Source organism: Sciurus vulgaris (assembly GCF_902686455.1).
Source record: "Sciurus vulgaris genome assembly, chromosome: 2".
In the NCBI taxonomy this organism is placed as follows: domain Eukaryota; kingdom Metazoa; phylum Chordata; class Mammalia; order Rodentia; family Sciuridae; genus Sciurus; species Sciurus vulgaris.
The window spans coordinates 12003791-12026565 of NC_136462.1; the positions used below are offsets into that span (position 1 = coordinate 12003791).

Consider the following 22775-nt stretch of genomic DNA (forward strand, 5'->3'; position numbering starts at 1 on the left):
AGCCTCCAACACAGCTCCTGTTGCTTGGTCTCCCAAGGACACCCCTGGGGCTGCCTGGAAGTGACAGTGGAAGGGAGAAGACACACTTTCTTGGGGCCGAAGCAGAGAAACTAAAGCTTGGAAGACAGGTCCTCAGTGCACAGTCCCCCCGGAGCCTCCATCTACCGCCCTACAGGGCCAGTCCCCACAGGGGCTAGTCTTTGTTTCCTGAAGTGGTGGGGTTTCTTCCCCCAACCTTATTGCTGTCCTCGACAAACAACAATTGTATATGTTTAAGGTGGGCAACCTGGTGAGTCAAGGTGCACACATGGCAAAACACGTAGGGTGATCCAGCTGGGTAGCACGGCCCTGGCCTCACACGGCCCCTTCTTTTTGTGTATGGTGAGAACATGTAAGCTACTCTCAGCCAAGGTCAAGCGTGCAGCATGGTATTAAAACCTCCACTCACCATGCTGCACGAGAGAAATCCAGAACGTTCATCCTGCCTGGCTGGCATGTGGCCCCCCCTCCCCCACCCCGCTGCCAGCCCCGGCCACCACCCACTCTCTGCTTCTGTGAGAGTGACATTTTCACCTGTAAGTGGGATCATTTCCCCTCCTGGGCTCTTGACGTGCAGACGTGGAAAGGTGAACAGGCGGGGAAGCCGGAAGGTGCAGCTCAGTCCTGCCCCAGGACTTCAGAGCCGTTAGGCTGGGCCTACAGAGGGCCGGACGTGGGACGGGGCAGCACGTTGAGCACAGCGGTCACTTCAGCTCAGTCTTCTTCTCTCATTCTCCCAAGCAGCAGGAGGAAGCTGTATTTTCCTAAACTCTCCTTAACTGGGAATATGGACCTGGACAAGCTGGTGCTCTCACCGTACAGCCTGGATGTATTCAGCTACGACATCGGCCTCTCGGGCATTTCTGTGCAAACCATCCCCATGAGGGTCTCCAAGGTGAGTCGAAGGCCCTGGAGTCAGGGCGTCTATAACAAGCCCAGGTTCGCTCACTTCCTTGTTCATCCAGCCAAGGGGGCTGTCCCAGTGCCCTTCCAGTCCCTGGGATGTCAGAGGTGGAAATGGAGAACGGCAGCCCCCAAGGGTGCCCTGAGGGCTAAACCTGGACAGGAGGGGCTCCCAAGCTCACCACCTGCTCTGTGGGGAGAAGGAGCCCTGGGGTCCTCCAAGCTCGACATGTTTTTGCAATACTGAGTCCTCTGGGGAGGGCGGGTACCCTCATGTTGAGGGAGCTACACGAGGTGGGTCCAATTGCAGAAGCAGTTACACAGGATGTGGGGTAGAGAGGGATGGGGCAGCACAATGAGATCCCCAGAGATGGTGCCTCAGCTCCACCACCACCATGGGACCCTCCAAGGAACAGAAAAAAGAAATGCACAGAAATCCTGGCTAACTTTGGGAAAGGAAGCTGGAGAGAGGGGGATGGATACATGGGGAATGGGAATGGCCGTGGGTGCAGCTCATAGAACCAGTTACCTGGTTCCTGGTTCCTGGTTACCAGGATCCTGGCTAAGGTGTGGGGTCACTCGGGAGTGGGGAAAAGGCCACAAGTGGCTTTGAGCAGGAAGTGGATGGCTGGATCTGAGCTGTAGAGAGCCCTGGCCCACACAGCGGATCACTGCAGAGCATCCTGGAGGCCCTGGAGATGAGAAGTGGCATCTCCAGGCCATGCCAGGTCCTGCCTCTAGTCAGGAAGCCCCAGGATTCCTCTAGGGCTTCTGGGCACAGCTCAGAGTGAGGATCAGGGTGGTACCGCCTGGGAGAAGGGGCTATTTCTGCTCAGGTTGACACTGTGAACCTTGGTCCCCAAAGGCAGTTCACAGGGCGGAACTGATCATGGATGAGAAAGGAACAGAAGGGGAAAACGTTGCCAGCTTCAAGTACCTTCCCAAGCACCAGATCCCTGGCATTTACTTCAACAAGCCCTTCCTACTGTTCATCTTAAAGGAAGGCAGTCGCAACCTTCTCTTCATAGGGAAAGTGACAAATCCCAAAGCATCATAGACCCAGGGGACAAGAGGGCCTGCTTCCTCATCCTCCCACCCAGCCCCAATCTTCCTGGGGGCTCCAAGAGAAAATGGAAAACAGGACCGGAACTCATTGACTCGAGCACACAACTATGGATCCATCTTCTGGGTCTTATCCCGCTGAGGGATTGTCCTCACTTCACAGACTAGCAAATCAAGGTGCAGGTCACAATCTTGCACATTCAAAGGTCAAATTCGCAGCCCCAACACCAACCTTCCCATGAGGTTCCTAGAGCTGAGTCTCTCCTGACCTTTCCCTAGCTCCCCTTCCTCTGCTGATTATGGACCTTTCCCTTCCTCTGTCTTCCTCTGACCCTTGCCACCCAGATTACAGTGAAGCTGTGCTTCTTTGTAGAATTGGTTCAATAAAGTGGCAAGTGACGGCCTTGCAGGTAGCGTTCTGGTGTTACTGGGTAGGCTGTTGCCCTGGAAGGACCTGATTGCTGGGAGTGGCCTGGGGGCCCATTTGTGAGACATAGAGGCAGGACCTTCCTTGTCATTGCTGCCTGTGGCACCTGGCAACTCTAGAGACTGACAAGGTACCAGCCGAGTCCCTCTCCTTCATAAGTAACTGAGAAGGGAAGCATGCCCGGGACTCGGAGTCTCTTTGATGAGAGGCTGTTCAATTCCACGTTGCATTTGGAGGCCATTCGCCTGCCACCAGCTTGGTTCCCACAAAAGATGACCCAGCACAAACACTCCCTAAGTCCTTCCAACCAGTGGTCTCCGAGAGGGAGCCTCTCCCTGGGAGGACAGTGCGGAGCAGGCACTGACTCCTTCGCCAGAGTCTCCCTCTGACCTTCCGTCTGCCACAGATAACTGGAGTCAGCATTCATTGGGTGCCAACTTCATGCAAGGTTGGAGGAGACCAAGAGGGTCACCTTCAAGATGCAGGTGCGAGTGACACACTGCCATCCTGCAGCCACCCTGGGTGCATGAGCAAGGTCAACGGCGTGATCTATTCCCTTGCTCTACAGACAGAGATGGCAGGTGTGTCAGACGGCGTTCTAAGCAGAGTGGGCGAGCAGCCCAGCACTGGCTGAGTCTGCCTCGTGGTGGGTGGGGGTGAGAGAAGGATGCAGCTCGAGCTGATGCCAAAGGGCAGGTGCCGCCCATCGATGGGAACCCGTGGGAGCTTGGACGGCCGTGTGGTCTCTCCAGATGGTCCTGTAAGCCAGCCTATGACCTCAGCTGTTCCACTCTGACCACAGCCTCCTTCCTGTCCAGTCCATTTGTCTCATACCCAACCCACCATCCTTCAACCCCCTAGGATGCTCGACCCATTGGTGGCCTAGTAGCCACTGCGCTTTCTTCCCCCGGGTCCTCACTTCCTCCAGGATCAATCCCCTTCTCAGATCCTCTGTTCACCTCTGGCTTTATCAAAGTCACTTGGCAAAGCCTGATAACTCTCTCCCTATTCCAAGTTCCAGCCACTGAACGTGGCTAGTGGAACACACACCCACTAACTAGTCTCATTTTAATCTCAAAATCACTAATCTCAAGGAGAGCTGGGTCCTGTTGGGCAACCACCCTGCAGCCCTCTCAGGCTCCACTGGCCTATATCAACATGGCCTGCCTTCCTCCCTACCCCCTTGCCTCCCAGCCCTGTGTCCCAAACCCTCTCAGCTGATGATCTCACTGCCTCTTTCACTGGCAAAAGGCAGAAGGCGTCCTGCTGCCCACCCACCACCACTCAGGCCCTGCTCCACCTCCCATTGTACCAGGTGCCCTTCCCCATCCTCCCGGAGGCCAGCCCTCCACCACGCCAAGCCGTGTGCATCTCACTCGCTCAGAGACACCCCCAGCTCCCCACTCCTCTATCAGACCCCCACACACATCCTCCCTCTCACTGGGTTTTTCCATCAGGATGTGAACACACTGTTATTGCTTTCTTATAAAAACAGAGATAGATGGACAGACAGATCCATAGATGGCTAGAGAGAAGTAGTTTCTCTTGTGCAGGGCTAGCTCATACACAGGGTAAGGGAGCGGAGTGAAGACCCAGACTTCGGGAGTTGGGTGGAAGCAGGCTTGTGGTGAGCAGCCTGCAAACTCATTTATTGCAGGAACAGCTATACATTTTGTAGGTTTCTTGCCCAATCACAATGTGCCACGGGGGATCAGACCACCGGGTTCTTACATAGGTTCCCTTGGTAACACTGAGTCAACTGGGGCAGTTGTTTACTTTCCTAGGTAGCCAAAGCGGATCGCTCCTCCCTGCAAGTTTTCCTTACACACTTAAGACGTTCACTGCTGCCAGCCAAGAACTAGGATTTCTCCCACCAGACAGATAGATAAACATTTTCCCTTCCAGCTAACACACCATTGCTTGAGAAAGTTATTGATTCTTCTGTATCCAAATTAGGGCACCTGGCCATCCCAGTCTGCCTGGGAATGCAAGAGTCCCATGACACAGGAGCTTGAGTTTTATAACTGGAAGTCACCAGATGCAGACTTCGCTGCTAGAATTAAGGAAGCTTCCAGGCAAACCAGGACAGGTTGTTCCATCCTCTTTGGGGAGCAGAGGTGCAGCTCAGCAGTAGAACACTTATCTAACAGGCACGAAGCCCTGAGTTCAATCCCCAGCACTGCAAAAAAAGAAAAGAAAAACAAAACTGCTTCTTTTCATTGCCTTGAAGATGGTCCTCCAGTCGGTTCCCTCCCTGTCCCCAAAAATGATAAGTTGAACTTCACTAAAATAAAATGTTTACACTTCAAACAATACTATTAGGAAGATGAAAGACAAGCCACAAGTTTCTTACAGAATGAAACAGTCTTATATCCAGCAATACTCATCTAGATGGTTACCCAACACACTTGAAAATGTCCCCCACACAAAATCCCGTACCCAAATGTTTATGCCAGTTTTATTCACAATCACCAAAACTGGGAGCGGCCAAGATTTCCTTCAACAGGTGAATGGATAAACAAACTGTGGTACATGCAGCGTCATTCAGCAATCAAGATAAAGTGATAAGAAGAACGGACCTGTCGAATTACAAGAGACCTGCGGGGACCTTAACTGCATCGTACTGAGTGAAAGAAGCTAGTCTTAAAATCGGCAAATTAGGGTGACACAGCCACATGAATGCTTACAGTAGCTCAGTTCACAAAGCTATGGTGCCAACCTACGTGCCCCTCAACAGATGAATGGATAAAGAAAACATGGTAAATGACATACTAAATGGATTATTAGTCAGCTCCGAAGAAGAATGACTTTTCAACATTTGCCAGTAAAGGGATGGATCTGGAGACTATCATGCTGAGTGAAATAAACCCATCCTGAAAAGCCAGAGTTCAAATGTTTCCTCTGATGTGTGGAAACTAACCCACAAGGAGGGAGGGAAGAATAGAAGTTCAATAGATTAGATAATGGGGAATGGGGGTAGGAAAAGGAAAAGAGTGGAATGAATCTGGCATAATTTTCCCAGGCACATATATGAAAACAAAACACTGCATCCCACCTTCATGGACAGCCACAAGAATGATCTCTTAACTAGAATAAGATATTTTCCATGTTTGTATAATTATACCAAAATGGATTCTGCTGTCCTGGATAAGTAAAAAGAACCAATAAATTTCTAAAAATTTTAAAATAAAGAAGCTGGTCTGAAAGTTTGCGTGCTGCATGATTCCAGCTGCAGCTGGAATTCCAGCTTTTGGATTCCAGCTTTTCCTCTGGAAAAGGCGAAACCATGGCGACGGTAAAAAGACCAGCACTTGCCAGGAGTTCCCAGGGCAGAGGGAAGAGTCGGACGGGGAACGCAGGGCGATGGAAGCATTTCGTGTGACAAGGTAATGGTGACACCAGCGTTTGTCAAAACCCATAAAACTTTACAGACAAAATATGAGCCTGAAAACAGGCAAGCAAAAAAAAATCATTTAGGAGCTGGGGGATCTCAGGAGGAAAGTCAGTGTGGCAAAACAACCCAATCCTATTACGAAAGCGTAAAGCAACTTCACTGAGGGACGGGTTGCAACCCAAGTGCCTCTGGGAGGGAGCATGGAAAGGCCAAAGGTGAGCAGGTGGCAGCTGAGCACCCTGCTCTAGTCACCTTGGCTGATTCCCACAGCTGGGCAGTTAACCATTCAGATGCCACTGTCCCTGTGTCCAGGACTTAAACAATTAGCCAAATGAAGTACATGGAGGGTGGAGGGTGATTATAGACAAGAAAGAGAAACTAAAATACTCTGGGGCTCAGAGTTGGAGATGCCAGTATGAACTCAGGTTCAACTTAATATGGACAGAGAAGATTACGTAGGTCAAGGCTCACAGAAACGTGCAGTGAGCAGGTGGAGTACATGCCTGCATCCCAGCTCATCAACAGAGAAGGTCTGTGAGCAAGGGCACCTCAGTAACAATGAGCACACACAGCAAGACCTTGGTTCCTAACACCACTCTCCAACAAAGCAACCAGGACTCCTTAGAGAAACCGCTGATTCTAGGACCAGGATGGGAGGTACATAAGATGACCTGGAGCATCTTACATTGCTAGAAAGTAAGGAGTACTTTTTTTCCTTTGGGCCAGGGATTGAACACAGGGGCACCTCATCACTGAGCCACATCCCCAGCCCTTTTTATATATTTTATTTAGGGACAGAGGCTCACTGAGTTGCTCAGGGACTCTCTTAAGTTGCTGAGGCTGGTTTTGAACTTGTGATCCTCCTGCTCCAGCCTGCCAAGCCTCTGGAATTACAGGGGTGCACCAGCCCACCCGGAGATAAGGAAGTACACTAAAAACCCTACAACGCTGGGCAGGTCAGCAGAACACGGAGTCAACAGAAAGAACTCCTGATGTCCAAAGTCGGATCAATCTGAACAAAATATAAAGCAGTGTTATAGATTATAGTGGTGTGTACACACACATACTAGATTATAATTCAAACTATTAAATAAATATCCTCAAGTCCATACTGACATAAATCAATTATTGAAAAATAAATTGGAAAAAAAATCCTTCATGCAAAAGAATTTCAAATAATTTATGCAAATACCCAGCCTTCAGGTGTCACTTCATTCCCCACCCTTAAGTGTGGGCTACACAAACTGACATCCTTCCAAAGGCACAGAATGGAAAAGAGGGAGGAAATAATAACTTTACAGTGAAGCAACTTGATAAACATACCTCTGCCAAGAGATCAAGGTCAATGTCAACACTGATGAGTTTGGCTGATACTACGTACCTTTGATATGATGTGATGGGGACAGACTTGACCTCTGTGACCATCCTCTGAAGAACCCATAACCTCAGCTGAAACCTGAGAAAAGCACACAAATTCCAGGAGACAGAGATCCTACAAAATATTTGACTACCAGGTCATCAAAAACAAGGACAGCCAGGAAAACTGTCACTCAAAAGAGGAGCTGAAGGAGACATAATGACTAAGTGTAATTTGGAAATGGATGGGATACCAGGGCAGAAAAAAGTACAGGCTTTAGTTTATAATAATGTATTGATAATGGGTTCAGCAATTGTAACAAATATGTCATACAAATGTAAGCTGTTAAGAATGTGGTGGTCTGAACTAAGGGTGTATGGGATCTTTCTGTAATATCTTTGCAATTTTTCTATGCATCTAAAACTTAAAACTTGGTGTGTGTGCGTGCATGTGTGTGTGCATGCACGCACATGCGTGTGCACTGTAAATAGGAAAAATATTTGTAAATCATATATCTGGTAAAGAATTTGAATCCAGAATACATAGGAATGCCTACAACTCAATACGTAAACAAATGAGTTGCCCTATTTTCACAATGACCAAAGGCTTGAATAAGCATTCACCAAAAAAGACCTGCAGATGGCTAAAATGCACATGAAAAGTTGCTCCATTTAGTTATCAGAGAAGTGCAGATTAAAACCAAACATGGTGAGTTACAACTACACATCTGCCGGAATGTCTATAATTAGACAATATCAAGTGCTGGCAAAGACAGAGAACCTGGGACTCAAACCTTGCTGGCCGGAGTATATAACAGTGCTGCCACTGCATAAAGCAATTTGGCAGTTTAATCAAAAGTTAAACGTAAACTTACCATTTGGCCCAGCAATTCCACTCTGAGGAATCTACCAGACAGAAATGAAAATTATGTTCACACAGAAACAGACTTGCACATGAATGCAAGTTCATTAAAATAATATAAATTCACATACTAAAATATGTGAACATAGGAATAGAATAGCATGTAAATAATATAAATTCATACATAAATAATAGCCTCAAACTGGAAATAATACAAACTTCCATCAACATGTGAGTAGATCAATAAAATCCTGTACAATGGAATGCTCTTCAGCAATAAAAAGGAATAATCTGCTGATAAATGCAGATGCAACATGGATGAACCTTGGAAAAGTACACTAAGTGGAAGAAAGTCAGATCCAGAGGACAAACAAGAATTATCTGGAAAGGCAAGAGTGTGGAGCCAGAAAGCCAGTCAGTGGTGGCCTTCGGATATAGCTAGGAGTGACAACTGGCTACAAAATATTGAGAAATGATCTCAAACTGGATCATGGTGGTGTTGGTACAACTCCATGACTAAGACTCATTGAATCACATACTGACCATGCATTTAAGTTACATCTCAATAAAACATCTAATACTGTGTTTAGGAGAAGATTGTACTGTTTCTAATACATATATTAACATCTAAAAGTTTTAAAATCTTTGAGGTATCATAATTACAATAAGTTAGAAAAAGAAGTATAGGTCAGGTCAGGTGTGCACCAGCTACTCAGGAGGCTGAGGTAGGAGGATCATTAGCCTGGGTAATTTAGTGAAACTGCCTCAAAATAAAATTTTTAAAGAAATGGGTGTAACTCAGTTGCAGAGCTCTTGCCTAGCATGTGTGAGGCCCTGGGTTCAATTTGCAGTAACATGAAGAACAAGGAGGAGGAAGCAGGGGGGAGGGAGGGAGAGAAGGAAGAGGAAGGGGGAGGAGGAGAAGGAAGAGTCAAACAGAACAACAAAGTAGAAAGGAAATAAGAAACCTAAAAGAAATTAATGAAACAGGAAGCAAACATAAACAAGATAGATCAGGAAATCCCAAAGTCAGTTCTTTGGACATATATTTAATGACTCCTTAATTGAAGTAACTTTGATGACTCAGTGAGATTCATCAAGAAAAAGAGAAAAGCACAAGAAACACAAGTCAGGAATGAATAAGGGGCCATTCCTACAAATCTGGAACATAATAAAGAAGTAACAACAGAATATGAAAGCTGCCTAAATAAACTTTACAATTAGATGAAGTGGACAGATTTCTTTTTTTAAATACTACTTAAAGACATAGAAGCCACTCAAGAGGCTACAGCAGGAGGACTGTGGGTTCAAAGCCAACCTCAGCAACTTAGTGAGGCCCTAAGCAACTCACGAGACCTTGTCTCTAAATATTTTTTTTAAAAAGGGCTAGGGATGTGGCTCGATGGTTAAGAACCCCTGGGTTCAATCCCCAGTACCAAAAAGCAAAAAGAAAGAAATAGAAAATCAAGATAGTTCACAATGAAATAAACCAAATCTAAAAAGAAACAAAGAAAAAAGAAAGAAATCAAATTCATAAATTCATAAACAAGCAAAAAATTCTCCTAAAGAAAATTGTAAGCCCAAATGATTTCTCTGACAAATTAAGGAAACACTAGTGTCAAGCTTATACGCTTTTCTGCATTTTTAGACTCCAGAGACGCCTCCCTACGCTGCGAACTGTTTAACAGGCATGGCAGGAGGACCCTGACACCAAAACCAGTAGTGAAAGAAAAACTACGGACCTCGTGCACCGAAACCATTGCTTAATCATCTCTCTAACCCCACAAACCCTCTCAGGTGGGTAATTATTCTTTGCTTCATTCAATGTATCAGAAAACCGAGGTGGGGTGATAGATGTGATCCTACAATATGTATGATCATAAATGAGAGACTGCACTCCATTTATGTAGGATCTATCAAAATGTATAATGCATTCTACTGTCATGTACAACTAATTAGAACAAAAAAAATTTAAATTTAAAAAAAAAAGTGGGGTGGGAAGACTGGTCTGACTGATCCTGGGTTCCCTCTTTAGCTTCTTGATTCTAACTCCCTGCATCCTCGTCCTCTGTGAAGATAGGGTGTTGAGAAGCTGAGTCTCAAGTAGGGAAGGAAGAAGTTAAATTGTCTTTGTTGATGACATGATTTTATATATAGAAGACCCTAAAGACTCCACCCACCAAAAATCATTAGAATCATAAATTCAGTAAAGTTGTAGAATATACACGTGCAAAATGAGTAGAATTCCTGTATACTAAACAACAAACTATCACTCTATCAGAAAAAAAGAATCCAAGAAAATATCCCTATAAAAAATAAAAATACTTAGAAATAAATTCTTCCAAGAAGGTGAAAGACCTATACATTGAAAATTATAAATTGATGACAAATATTTTAAAAGCCACAAATAAATAGAAAGATATCCTATATTTATGGAGTCAAGTCAATATTGTTAAAATATAATATGGTACTTAAAACAATCTGCAGATCAAATTTAATCCTTAGTCAAATCTGAAAAGCATTTTTCATAGAAATAGAAAAAAATCTAAAATTCATATGAAACCACAAAATACCTGGAATAGCCAAGGCCATCTTGAACAAAATAATAAAATCAGAGTCATCAGATTATCAGATTTCAAACTATATTACAAATCTATAATAATCAGAACAGCATGGTACAGTCATAAAAACAGACACACAGACCAACAGAACAGAATAAAGCCCTGAAATAAATCCACATATTTATGGTTAATTGATTTTCAAGAAAGGTGCCAAGAATACCAAAGGGAAAAGGACCGTCTTATCAATAAATGGTGATGGAAAACCACATAGCCACATGAAGAAGGATGAAATTAAACTCTTACTTTGGACTGGAGATACAGTTCTGTCAGTAGAGTGCTTGCCTCTCATGCACAAAGCCCTCAGTTCAATCCCCAGCACCACACACACAAAAATTAAACCTTACTTCACACCCCCTTCAAAAGTCATCTCAAAATGGATTAAACACTTAAATGAAAGGTCTGAAGCTACAAAAAAAAACTACATGACATTGGTCTGGGCAATGACTTTTCTTCAGATTTGATTTTAAAAGCACAGGCAACAAGTGCAAAAAATGATAAATGGGATTGCATCAAAAGCTCTGGACCACAAAGGAAACAACAGAGTGAAGAAACAACCTATGGATTTGGAGAAAATATCTACAAACCATACATCTGATAAGGGATTAATATCCAAAATACATAAAGAACACAAACAACTAAAAAGCAAGAAAGCAAATAAGCTGGTTTTAAAATGGACAAAAGAGTAGGAGGAGAGGTATAGAAGAAGTTCATTGGATTAGACAAAGGGGAAGGAAGGGAAGGGAGGGGACAGGAATAAGCAGGACAGTAGAATGAATCAGATATAACTTTCCTGTGTTCATGTTCATGTATAAATATACAACAGTGAAGCTCCACATCACGGTCAACCACAAGGATGGGCTCGAACTGGAAAGGATGGGACCCCATGTATGTATGTAAAAATACACCCTACTGTTGTGCATATCTAAACAAAAAATGGACAACAGATCCAAACAGACTTCTCAAAAGCAGTCATAAAAATGGTCAACAGATACGTGGGAAAACCCTCAACATCACTCATAATTTGTGAAATGAAATTTAGACCCACAATGAGATATCACCTCACATCTCTCAGTTGTATATCAGAAAGATAATAAGTATTGGTAAGAACATAGAGAAAAGAGAACTTTGCATACTGTTGGTGAGAATGTAAATCGGTAAAACCATTATGACAAACTATGGAGATTCCTCCAAAAACTAAATATAGAACTACTGAGTGAGTGGTTCTGCAATCCCACTTGTGGGTGTCTACCAAAGAAATTGCTCAGTATGTCGAAGAGATAGCTGCACTCCTATGTTCATTGATATGGAATCGACCTTAGTGTCCATCAACCAATGAATGGATAAAGAAAATGTGGTATGTATACACAATGAAATACTAGTCAGCTTTTAAAAAGAAGGAAATTCTGTCATTTGCAACAACATGGATAACCTGGAGGACACTATACCAAATGAATAAGCTGAACACAGAAAGACATGTTTTGCATGAGCTCACTTTTAGTTGAATTTGTAGAGCCAGAGAGTAGCGTGGTGATTACCAGTGACTGGGAAGGAGTGGGGATGGGAAGTTATTGGTCAAAGGGTACAAAGTCTGTTAGCCAGGAGATCTGTTGAACTCTATTGTATAGCACAACAATTATAGTTAATAATGAGGTTCCATATATTTCAAAATTGCTAAGAGAGTAAATTTCAAGTTTTCACCACAAAAAGTAAATATGTGAGGTGATGGATATTTCAATTAGTTTAATTTATTTACTGCACATTTTGCACATATATCATAACTTCACATTGTATCATAATATATATATATGTATATATTTATAAATGGTCAACTAAAAGTTAAAAGTAAGCCAGGCATGGTAGCACACTGTTATTCCAACTACTCGAGAGGCTGAGGCAGGAGGATGACAAGTTTGAGAACAGCCTCAGCCACTTAGCAAGACCCTGTCTCAAAATTTTTAAAAAATGTCCAGGAAAATAGCTCAGTGGCAGAGTGCCTGCCGCGCATGTGCAAGGCCCTTGATTTGATCACTGAAACTGAAAAAAAAAAAAAAATCAAGTACAAAATTAAAATTAGAAATAATTTTTACAAAGAAATAATTTTAAAAAGAATTCACTTTACAAAGAATCTGAGTGTTCTGGTTTGGGTGTGGTTTGTCCCCCGAGGTTACACGGCGCGGAGGCTAGGTCCTCAGCGTGATGGCGTCGCAGCAGTGGGACATGAGAGCCGCCTAGTGGGGGGTTCTCCAGCAGCTGGGTGTGCCCTGGAGGGCACTGTAGCTCCCCGTTGAGCCCCCGTCACTTCGGGCTTCCTGCCTTGCCATGTCACCTCTCCCTTCCGCGGGTGCTCTCACCACCGTGATGACATCCACCATGAGGTTCTCCCCAGAGCCGAGCGGATGCCCGTAACATGCCCTTCAACCTCCAAAACTGAGCAATTAAGCCTCTTTTTATTAAGTCACCCAGCTCCGGTGTTTCCGGCTGCCATCGACTTGTGTCCTCAAGTACCACCCCCGGAGCAGTGCGGAGCATTCCCACCACCACTCGCGCTCCAGCAGACACCCTGATCTAGACCCCAGGGCCAGAATCTGCCCAGCAGAGTTCCTCCGGACTCGGCTTGGAATCCCATGACCTCTGCCTCAAGTTGGCATTAGGCAGAGAAGGGCTGGGCAAAGATGGAGGCTGTAGAACTCTGCGGTAAGAGCACGGCCCCTGGGTTCACATCCGACTTCTCTACTTAGTTGTGTGACTTAAGCACATCTCCTGACTTTTCTGAGCCACAGAACTCCAATCTGCCAAATGGAAAGGGCCATGGCGTCAACATCCTCGGTGAACGCACTCACAGTACCTCAGCTACTATTCTGTGTCCTTTCCACATATTTCCTCATCTAATCGTTACAACTATCCAAAGAGACTGTAGGTGCAGAATGACTCTAGGACCCGCCCCAGGTCACACAGCCAAGTGCGAGACCTGGATTCACACACAGAGCTCTTGCTTTTGGCTCATGCTACCCCCACGGGACTCTTCCAAGGATCGAAGGGGTCGATACACACCCAACAGCAAGCGGACACCTGGGGAGGGCTCCCGCTACTCTTGGGAGGTGCCAGGCGCTGTGCCCAGTGCTTTCCATGCTGCTGGGAGACCAGAGTAGAGCAGGAACTGAAGGTGGGAGGGGAGAAGGGAGGTAAAAGCTAACGGAGATGCTTTATCAGAAAAGCCACGGGAGATAAAACAAATTGGTGGCACCTCCAGGCTATTTCCCTGCTTGTCCGAATGGATGAGGTTGAGAGGGGACTACAGTCCCACTTGCTTCAGAAACTGCCCCAAACCTGTGTCTGAGGATATGATAGGTGGACCCAGAGGGGAAGACCGGTGGAAGGATCCAGGAAGTTCTCTTATACTCAAGAAAGAAAAGGCAGGCCCCAGTATCAATAACAAACACCCAGGTCCAGCTGCAGAAGCCCAGGCTTCCAGAGAGATCTTGGAAGCCCTTGGAGCCGTCCCCGCCTGCCCATGCCACCCCCACACCAGCAAGGCCTGGGCCATGTTTTCCTAGAGAGGAGATTCCAAAGAGCACTGATTAATCACACACCTGGTGTTCAGAAGCCTTGAACAACCCTCCAGGTCCAACTTCTGTGGTCAGCAGAGTTGGGACAGTGCAACTCAGTAGCACATCAATGATTGTGTGATCTGAGAGGAGACATGGTCATTCACAGAGGGCTTCAGCCACAAGCTCCTGCCAGGATTTGGGGTGACTCTTTGAAAGACCAGCAAATCATTCTCTAATGAGACCCTGATGCAAAAGTGTCTGCTCAGTACCTGGAAAAGGACACCTGGGTCAGATATAACCCTGCCTCTGAGGGGACAACTGGGCTTCACGGTAAGCTGGGAGCAGGTCTCACTCACTGAGGGTCACCAGCCAGGGCCTGGTGGACACAGAGCAGTGACTCAAGAACCAGCGGTAAATGACCACAAGTGTTTGTGAAGAATATTCTTATATTTAAAAAGAAAATTTTTCTATTTTAAGAAGCAAAGAAGTTACTAATCAACTAATCAAAAGGTCTTGTCGGGGACAGTCCATGCAGGATCCAGTATTGAAATCATAATTTTAGCAATGGTTCTCTTGACGGATGCCTTAAGATGTGTCAGCTGCTATGCTAGGGTCACAGTATCATCCAGCTCTCCTGTAGTTCTGAGAGAGGTGAGTGAATGCTCTCAGAGAAGAAAAATGTCAACTCACAGTAGCAGAGAAAAAGCCAGAGCCCACCCCCTTTCTTTAAACTTCATATTTGGAAATGATTTCTAACCCACAGAAAAGTTGCAAGAACAAAAACAGTACAAACACCCATATGCCCTTCCTCTTGTCCCATAAACTTTCTCTCTCCTCTCTCTCTCTCTCTCTCTCTCTCACACACACACACACACACACACACACACACGTGCATATATATTTGCACATTTTCATAATATGTTGAATACATTTTAAACATCATACCCCTTTACCCTTAAATACTTCAGTAAACAGTTCCCAAATTTTTGAAATATTATTTTTCAGTAAAGCTGTCAACTTCAGGAAATTTATCATGAATACAATACTTGTATCTCATATACTATCCATGTTCCAATTTTGTCAATTATCTCAATAATATCTTCTATAGCACAGCACATGCTTCCTCTGTAAAGGACTAGGTTCTGCAGGTAATAAGTTTTCAAGGATGGTTTGCTGGACTTTCAGTGGATCTCCCCAATTCCTGGAAGGAGCTCCTGGCCAAAGCCCTTTAAAAATGGCCACCTCCTTCTCTGAAATCACAGCATTACATATGCTATGTTCCTTTAATCTCCTCTAATAGGGTAGCATATTAATTTCTTTTATGATACTGACATTAATTTTCGAGCAGGAAATTTTTATTTTGCGCCCACACTTTCAGAGATTCAGTCCATGGTCAGCTGACTCCATTGCTCTGGCCTGAAAGTGAGGCAAAACATTATGGCAAAAGGGCCTGGTGGAAGATAAGCGCTCATTCACGGCAGCCAGGAAGCAGAGTGTGTGAGGAGCCAGGTTCAAGCTGCGATCCCCAGGGTATGCACCCAGCGACCCACTCCCTCCAGCTATGCTTATAGTCGCCACCCAGAAGTCCACTCAAATAATAAATCCAGAAGGCATGTTAGTCCACTGATGAGGTCGCAGTTCTCGTAATCTGACCATTTACCCTCGGAACATTTCTGCGTTGCCTAACACATGAGCTTTTGGGAGGAACACCTTTCATCTAAGTCGTACCATTCCACCCTGTTCCCCCAAAGCTCTTGTCCATCTTATCATGCAAAGTGCATTCCGTCTGCAAGAATCCCCAGCGTCTTAGAAATTCCAGCATTGCTCAAGTCTAAGTCCAAAGTGTCAAGACAAACTCTTGGCTGTGAACCCCTGTAAAAATCAAAAGCAAGTTACATGGCACAGAGCAAGCATTCCCATTTCCAAGGGATGGAATATGGATAGAAAGAAGGGGTGGCACTAAAACAAGACGAAAACCCCGCCAGGCAAACAAATTCAGTGGCTTCACGTGCAGCCTCTGGGACACATGGTAGTGAAAGGCAGTCTCCAAGCGCTGGGCAGCCCTGGCTGATGGATTCTCCAGCTGCAGCCCGCGGCCTCTCTCTGAGCCTGGTGCTCTTCCCTTCCTGCAGCTTTTTCCAGCAGATGTTCCACATTTTGACATCTCTCAGTCCCTGTGGCCTCCACCCCAGCTTTGGCCTTATTCTCACAGCTTCTCACATGGCTCCCTCAGGGGCTGCAGGCAGGTATTGCAACCCTGGCGCATGCTACCTGGCCTTCCAGGCCTTCCTTTGAAATAGTGGAGGAACAGATACGAAGTGAGTGAATGAATGAATGAATGAATGGCTGGGGATATAGCTCAGTGGTAAAGTGAGTTAAATTCCCAGTTTCAAAAACAGAAAAAGAAAAGAAAGGGAGACCTCTAATGACAGATTTGGGACCCCCGATCCCAATGTCTGCCGTGCCTGAAGTTCTTTCCACTTGGGGGGACTCTTATTCATTAAACCCAAACACATTCTTTTTTTTTTTTTTTCCTTTAAAATAATTTGAGCTTAATGTCTGTCTCCTACAATGAAACCAAAGAACAGAAATGTGGGTCAGGGAAAAAGAGCTAGGATATCATTGCACATCTGTCTCTCCTGCCAAACTGAGGCCCCCGGAAGGCAGGACCTTGCCCGCTTCATCCCAGCTGCAGCTAGGCATCTGGTTTTCCCAGGTGTCTGTGGCTTGGCTCTTTATTAAGGGACCTATGACTCCTCTGCCAGCTGCCACAGGGCAGCCACAAACACTGACGCAACCCCGGCCACATTTTGATATTAAAAAATAAAACTTCCAAAGAAAGTTAATTTGCACATTGCTGTGTTTACTTGAATTTCTTGAAAAGCCTCCCATTGGTTAAGGGCCGGGGGGTGGGGACCACCGAATGGTAAAGGCCACTGCCCCCCCTCTAACCATTAACCAGCAGGGAAACTGGCAAACAAGATTTAGAGGATTTAGCAGCGGCTTCCCACCAGCTTACTGTACACATGCTGGAATCCCTGGCAGCAGGCACAAGCCAGCAAGCACAGCCAGCGCCACGGCAGACCGTGAGTGACTCCCCAGGACGCACCATCCTCCCGCCCCATCCCTGCTCCAGAGCTAAGCGACATTCGCAGTTTGCTTGCTTGTTTGGATTCTTTTCAACAGGGCATTGAACACTAGGGCAGCCAGCAATGATAAAACAGCCCCGCGGAGGACTTCCCAGGTCCAGAGGCCTGCGGGTTGCCCATGGGGGTTTTAATTTCCCCTGGACTCCTGCTTTGCAGGGGGCTGTCACTGAGGCCCTGCTAAGCTGCTTTCCCACCCGTCACAGCTGAGGTTCCCAAGCCCAGCAGCAGCCGCAGCTGAAGAGTGGGGATCTGGGAATGGAGACAGAGGAGTGCCAGGCAGAGCCCTGGTGGGGGGTGCCAGCCTGGGAGGGAGTCCATGGGGCTGCACGGCTGGCACAGTCGGGGCGCCTACAGAGTCCCACACCCCTCTCCACAGTCCTCCCTCGGTGACCGGGGACTGATAGAAGGGCAGTGTCTGCCTTAACTCTGCACAGAGCTGCCTGTTAGGAGTCCTAGACCTGTACCTGCCCTGAGTGCGTTCGTGAAAACAGGGAACACAGCGGCTCTTCCCACTGTAGGCATGAGGGACAGGGGACATTCCTAAAATGCAACAAATATGGGTCCCCTGCCTTTTCATAGGGCTGGGTACTTTGGGGAGCTCTTCTGTGGAGAATGTCGGGACCCCAGCAGTGAGTCCGACTTCCGGCTCAGACCCCAGCCCTGTACGGTGGCTCTGCCTCCTCAGCCTGTTTTCTCATCTGTAAATGGGTCCAGAAAGAACTAAAGTGAGGTCACAGAGGCTAGGCATTGCTGTGGGCTGTGACTGTTTCTCACATCCATCTTGAGAAATGGGGAGAGTTTTAAGCCCCATCTTGGAGAATTAATACAGGAGGGGTCAGGCCCACAGTCCCCCCAGAGACGGACCTTGTGCTGCCCAGGTTCCTCTCCCAAGAGGGATCACAGACAGGTGTGCAGTGACCAGTGCTGAAGCAAAGGCTTCCCTCTGTGAGGGAAGGGCTTCCTGGAGGCAGTAACCTAGCACTGAATGTCGAAGACCAAGGAGTGAGACCGGCCAGACAGGGAGGGGATGGACCTGGAGTGGAGCCACATGGGGCAGGGCTGGGACGGGTCCACTTTTATCTCCGGTTCTCAGCCCAGAGCAGGGTTCAGCAAACACTGGGGGACAGAGATGACCTGGCCTGCCCTGCCCTGCCCAGACCTGCAGCCAGATGAAAGTCTGGTGGATGCCAGGAGAGGCCTCTGATACCCAGCATTGCTGTAGCTAGGACATTAAGGGGTCCCATCTAAGGCTAAGGCCAGGAAGCCCCTGGGCCAAGGCATGAGACAAACCTCATCCGTGGACAACAGGAGTTACTGAAAGCCTTAGATAGGCACTGACTGAAGGGGAGAGAAGGGCTTGGGACAGGCTGATCAGGAGGCAGGGGGATTACAGCGGGGTGACTGCTGAGTCCCAGGAGAAATGCAGAGCTGCCACATTGGGTTACACACTGGGACCAGATAAGAGAAGACAAAAGTGTAAAAGCAGCCAAGGCTGAAGTGAGAGTTACTGTTGGCTCTATTTCATACTGAGAAACTGAGGCAGAGTTTAACTAGCCCACCCCACATCACCTAGTTCAGAAACAGCAGCGCTGGGACACCAATCCAGCTTGATCTGTCATGTGACCCAAGGAACTAGAGAACTCTGCTACAGAGTTCTCTAATCTGGGGAAACATGAAACCCTCAATTTTGTTGTTCTTTTTCAAGATTGTTTTGACTACACAGGGTCCCTTGAGATTCCACATGAATTTTAGGATGGATTTCTCTATTCCTGCAAACTATATCATTGGGATTGATGGGAATTGCTTTGAATCCAGAGATTGCTTTGGATAGTATTTTCACTTAACAATACTGCCTTCCAATCCATGAACATAGATGACTTTTCATCTTTACGTCTTCTTTTCTTTCATCACTGTTCTGATGTGTGTGGTGCGGGGAGAGAAAGAGAGGGAGCTTGCTATGAGAATTGGCACATGCGATAGTGGAGACCAAGAGACCCAGAGTCCCAGAGTCCCACAGTCTGCATGCTGGAGACCTTGGAAAGTGTGTGGTATAATTCAGTTTTGAATCTGATGTTCTGATGATCAAGGGAGCCAATTCTGTAACTCTAGTATCAAGTCAAAGGCTCAAGGATGGACAGGGGGCTGCTGGTATAACTCCCAGAGTCCAAAGATCTAAGAACCAGGAGTTCCAATGTCCAAGGGCAGGAGAAAGTGGGTGAGTCAGCTCAAGGACAGAGAGAATTTCCTTCTAACACCCTTTTATTTGGGTCCGCAACTGGGTGATACATACCCACATTGATGAAGTTGGATTTTTCTTACTCAATCTACTGACTCAAATGCTAATCTCTCCTGGAAGTACTCTCACAGACACACCCAGAAATGTTTTAGCAACTGCTATGACCTGAATGTTTGTGCCTGCCAAACTTCCTATGTTGAAAGCTAATTTCCACCGTGGTAGTGTTACAAGGCAGGGTCTTTGGAAGGCAATTAGGTCATGAGGACTTCACCCTCAGGAATGGTACTAATGCCCTTATAAAAGGGGCCTGAGGGGAATTGTCACTCCTTCCGCCATGTGAGAAGGCAGAAACATGGCACCTCTCATGAAGCAAAGAACTAGCCCTCTCAGACTGCAGATCTGCAGATGCCTTGATCCTGGGCTTACCAGCCTCCAGAACTGTGAGCAATAAATTTCTCTTCTTTGTAAATTACCTGGCCTGCGGTATTTTGTTGGAGCAGCCTGAATGGACTGAGACACCAGCTACTTGAACTTCCCTTAACCCAGTCAACCTGACACACAAAATCAACCATTATATCCATTCTGTCAATCCCTGTCTTTTGACTGTAGATTCTGACCCATTTATACTTAATTACTGAAAAGGAAGAATTTACTTCTGACATTTTGTTATTTGTTTTCTATTTGTCTGAAAGCTTTTCTGTTTCTCATCTTCTGTATCACTGTCTTCTTTTGTGCTTAGTCGATTTTTGAAGAGAAACATTTTAATTCTCCTCTCACTCCTTTCTGCACACGCTCTTTAGAGGTTTTCTTCATTGTGTCCAAGAGAATTACAGTTAATGTCCAAAAGTATAACACTCTCATTTGAATTTATCCCAGCTTAACTTAAATAATATACAAAAACTTGGCTCCTTCATACTTTTGACCCCTCTCTTTCAGTTACTGATGTTGCTAATCATGTCTTTTGGCTTTGTGTACTCAAAAACACAGACTAATAATTGTTTTATGCATAAATCTAAAATTATAAACTAGAATTACAATAATACTAACTCTAATAATTGCCCATGTTGTTTACTTTTGCCAGAGATCTTTATTGCCCCATCCAGTTTCAAGTGACAGTCCACTATATTTTCATTTCAATATGAAATGAAATACGTACATTTCTTCCAAGGAAGGTATGTGGTAATGAGATTTCTCAGCTTTTTCTAGGAAAATCTTAATTTCAACCTCATTTCTGAAGGACAGTTTTGCCACATATAGGATTCTTGGTTGACAGCCTTGTTTTGTTTTTCTTTCAGCACTTCGGATGGTGGATATTTAACCTTTCTGTGTATCTGCTTCTGACTGCCTAAAATCAGGTTAATAATATTTACTTTATAAATGCTTGGGTGAAGGTTAGATGGGAGAATATAAGTAAAATCCCTAAATCAGTGGTGGGAACCTACTAACACTTGATCAATCACAGTGAGTATAACTCATATTTTCAAATAAGGAAACTAAAGCCCGTGGGCACCGTGGTGCACACCTGTAATCCCAGCGACTCAGGAGGCTAAGACAGGAGGATTGAAAGTTTGAGGCCATCCTCAACAACTTAGCAAGACCTCTCAAAATAAAAAACTTTTTAAAGGGCTGGGGATGTAACTCTGTGGTAAAGTACCTCTTTCATCTGCTTCCTGTGGCAGCACGGCCTGCTGATTCAGAGGCCACCACAACATCTAACACACATTCTTTGTGTTAGATTTGGCAGGTTCTGGCCATACTAGACAATGCCACTCGCCCTGTACACCTGTCTTCTCACACTGTCCATCAGTGGCCTCTGGACTGTCCAGGCTCAGGACCCCGATGCTGCGATAAGCATGGAAAGCCCTCACCGCGGCCTGGCTCCAATCAACGTTGATTTTGCCTTCAGCCTGTATAAGCACCTGGTGGCCTCAGGTCCTGACAAGAACACGTTCATCTCCCCAGTGAGCGTCTCCATGGCCTTGGCTATGCTGTGTCTGGGTGCTGGTGGCCACACACGGACCCAGGTTCTCCAGGGTCTGGGCTTCAACCTCACTGAGATATCCGAAGGTGAAATACACCGGAGCTTCCAACACCTCCACCACCTCCTAAGGGAGGCAGACCCCAGCTTGGAAATGGCTATGGGCAGCACCTTACTCCACCACAACCTGGAGCTGCTCCACTCGTTCTTGGAAGACATCAAACGCTACTATGGGTCAGAGGCCTTGGCTGTAGATTTCCAGGACTGGGCTACCACCAGCAGACAGATCAATGAGTACATCAAGAATAAGACCCAGGGGAAAATCGCAGACATGTTCTCAGGCCCGCAGAGCCCGGCCGTCCTGGCCCTGCTCAACTACATCTTCTTCAAAGGTACCTCCCCTCACCCCACTCTGAGAAACCCTGCACCCCAGTGCCAGGAATGGTGGCAGCTACCCACATCCACATTGGGGCAAAGCCTTGGATTTCCCAAGGCACAGTCACACCTGGGGCATCCATCTTCACTGCAGGCAGCTGGGAAGGTAGAATTATATCACTTGACAAAAATCAACGTGTTGGAAGAGCTGTGTAATTTGCCCAGGTTCTGGGAGGTTGGCTCAAGGCCGGTACCATCTCCAGGAACAGAGCGGCTGCCTCAGTGTCCACGCATATTGATGGAGCACTGACAGGCGACCTCTGGGCTGGAAGCCCCTGGACTTCCAGACACAGCCTTCCCTCAGGTCCCCCGATGCTCTGGGGGCCATCCTGCCCACACCAGCTCAGGGCTCTCAGCCAGCTCTGACGAGGCCCCGCCTGGGCCAGACCTCAGTCCCCACCAGTTCAGAGCTGGGTCTTCAACATGCTATCAAAAAAAATCTCCAGGAAGACTTGTTAAAATTCAATTGCAGAGCACATGCCAGAAACCCCAGAATTCCTGGTTTTAGTGAGTGCCCCCTCCAGCACTCCCAGATGAGTTCTATGATCAGGTCATTTGGAGACATCATCCCTGAGAATGGAATCACCTTCTTGTCCTGAGTGACAATTCCCAGGCCAGAGCAACCCTCCCAGGAACCTTGGCCATGTCTGGGGACATTGTTGGTGTCACAGCTAGGAGAGAGGTGGAGTAGGCTACTGGTGTCTAGTGGGTAGAGTTCAGAGAGGGTGCTAAACGCCTCCTCACAGTGCACAGGACAGCGCCCCC

The 22775-nt window shown here is 46.3% G+C and overlaps 1 protein-coding gene across 4 annotated transcripts in view; it reads left to right on the forward strand.

The window, feature by feature from the left end:
- The window catches only part of SERPINA6 (serpin family A member 6), a 34187-nt gene that overhangs the window by 5561 nt on the left and 5851 nt on the right, over positions 1 to 22775 (forward strand). For 2 of the 4 annotated variants that reach the window (XM_079127685.1, XM_079127686.1), the window contains exons 1-3: positions 17286 to 17298; positions 20893 to 20952; positions 21342 to 21967. In XM_079127685.1, the coding sequence (XP_078983811.1) occupies positions 21361 to 21967 (607 nt within the window). In that variant the 5' untranslated portion in view covers positions 17286 to 17298; positions 20893 to 20952; positions 21342 to 21360. Of the gene's footprint in view, positions 1 to 783; positions 935 to 1807; positions 2457 to 9691; positions 9841 to 17285; positions 17299 to 20892; positions 20956 to 21341; positions 21968 to 22775 lie in introns of those variants that run through there. The other 2 variants (XR_013761924.1, XM_079127684.1) reach the window with 2 other exon arrangements.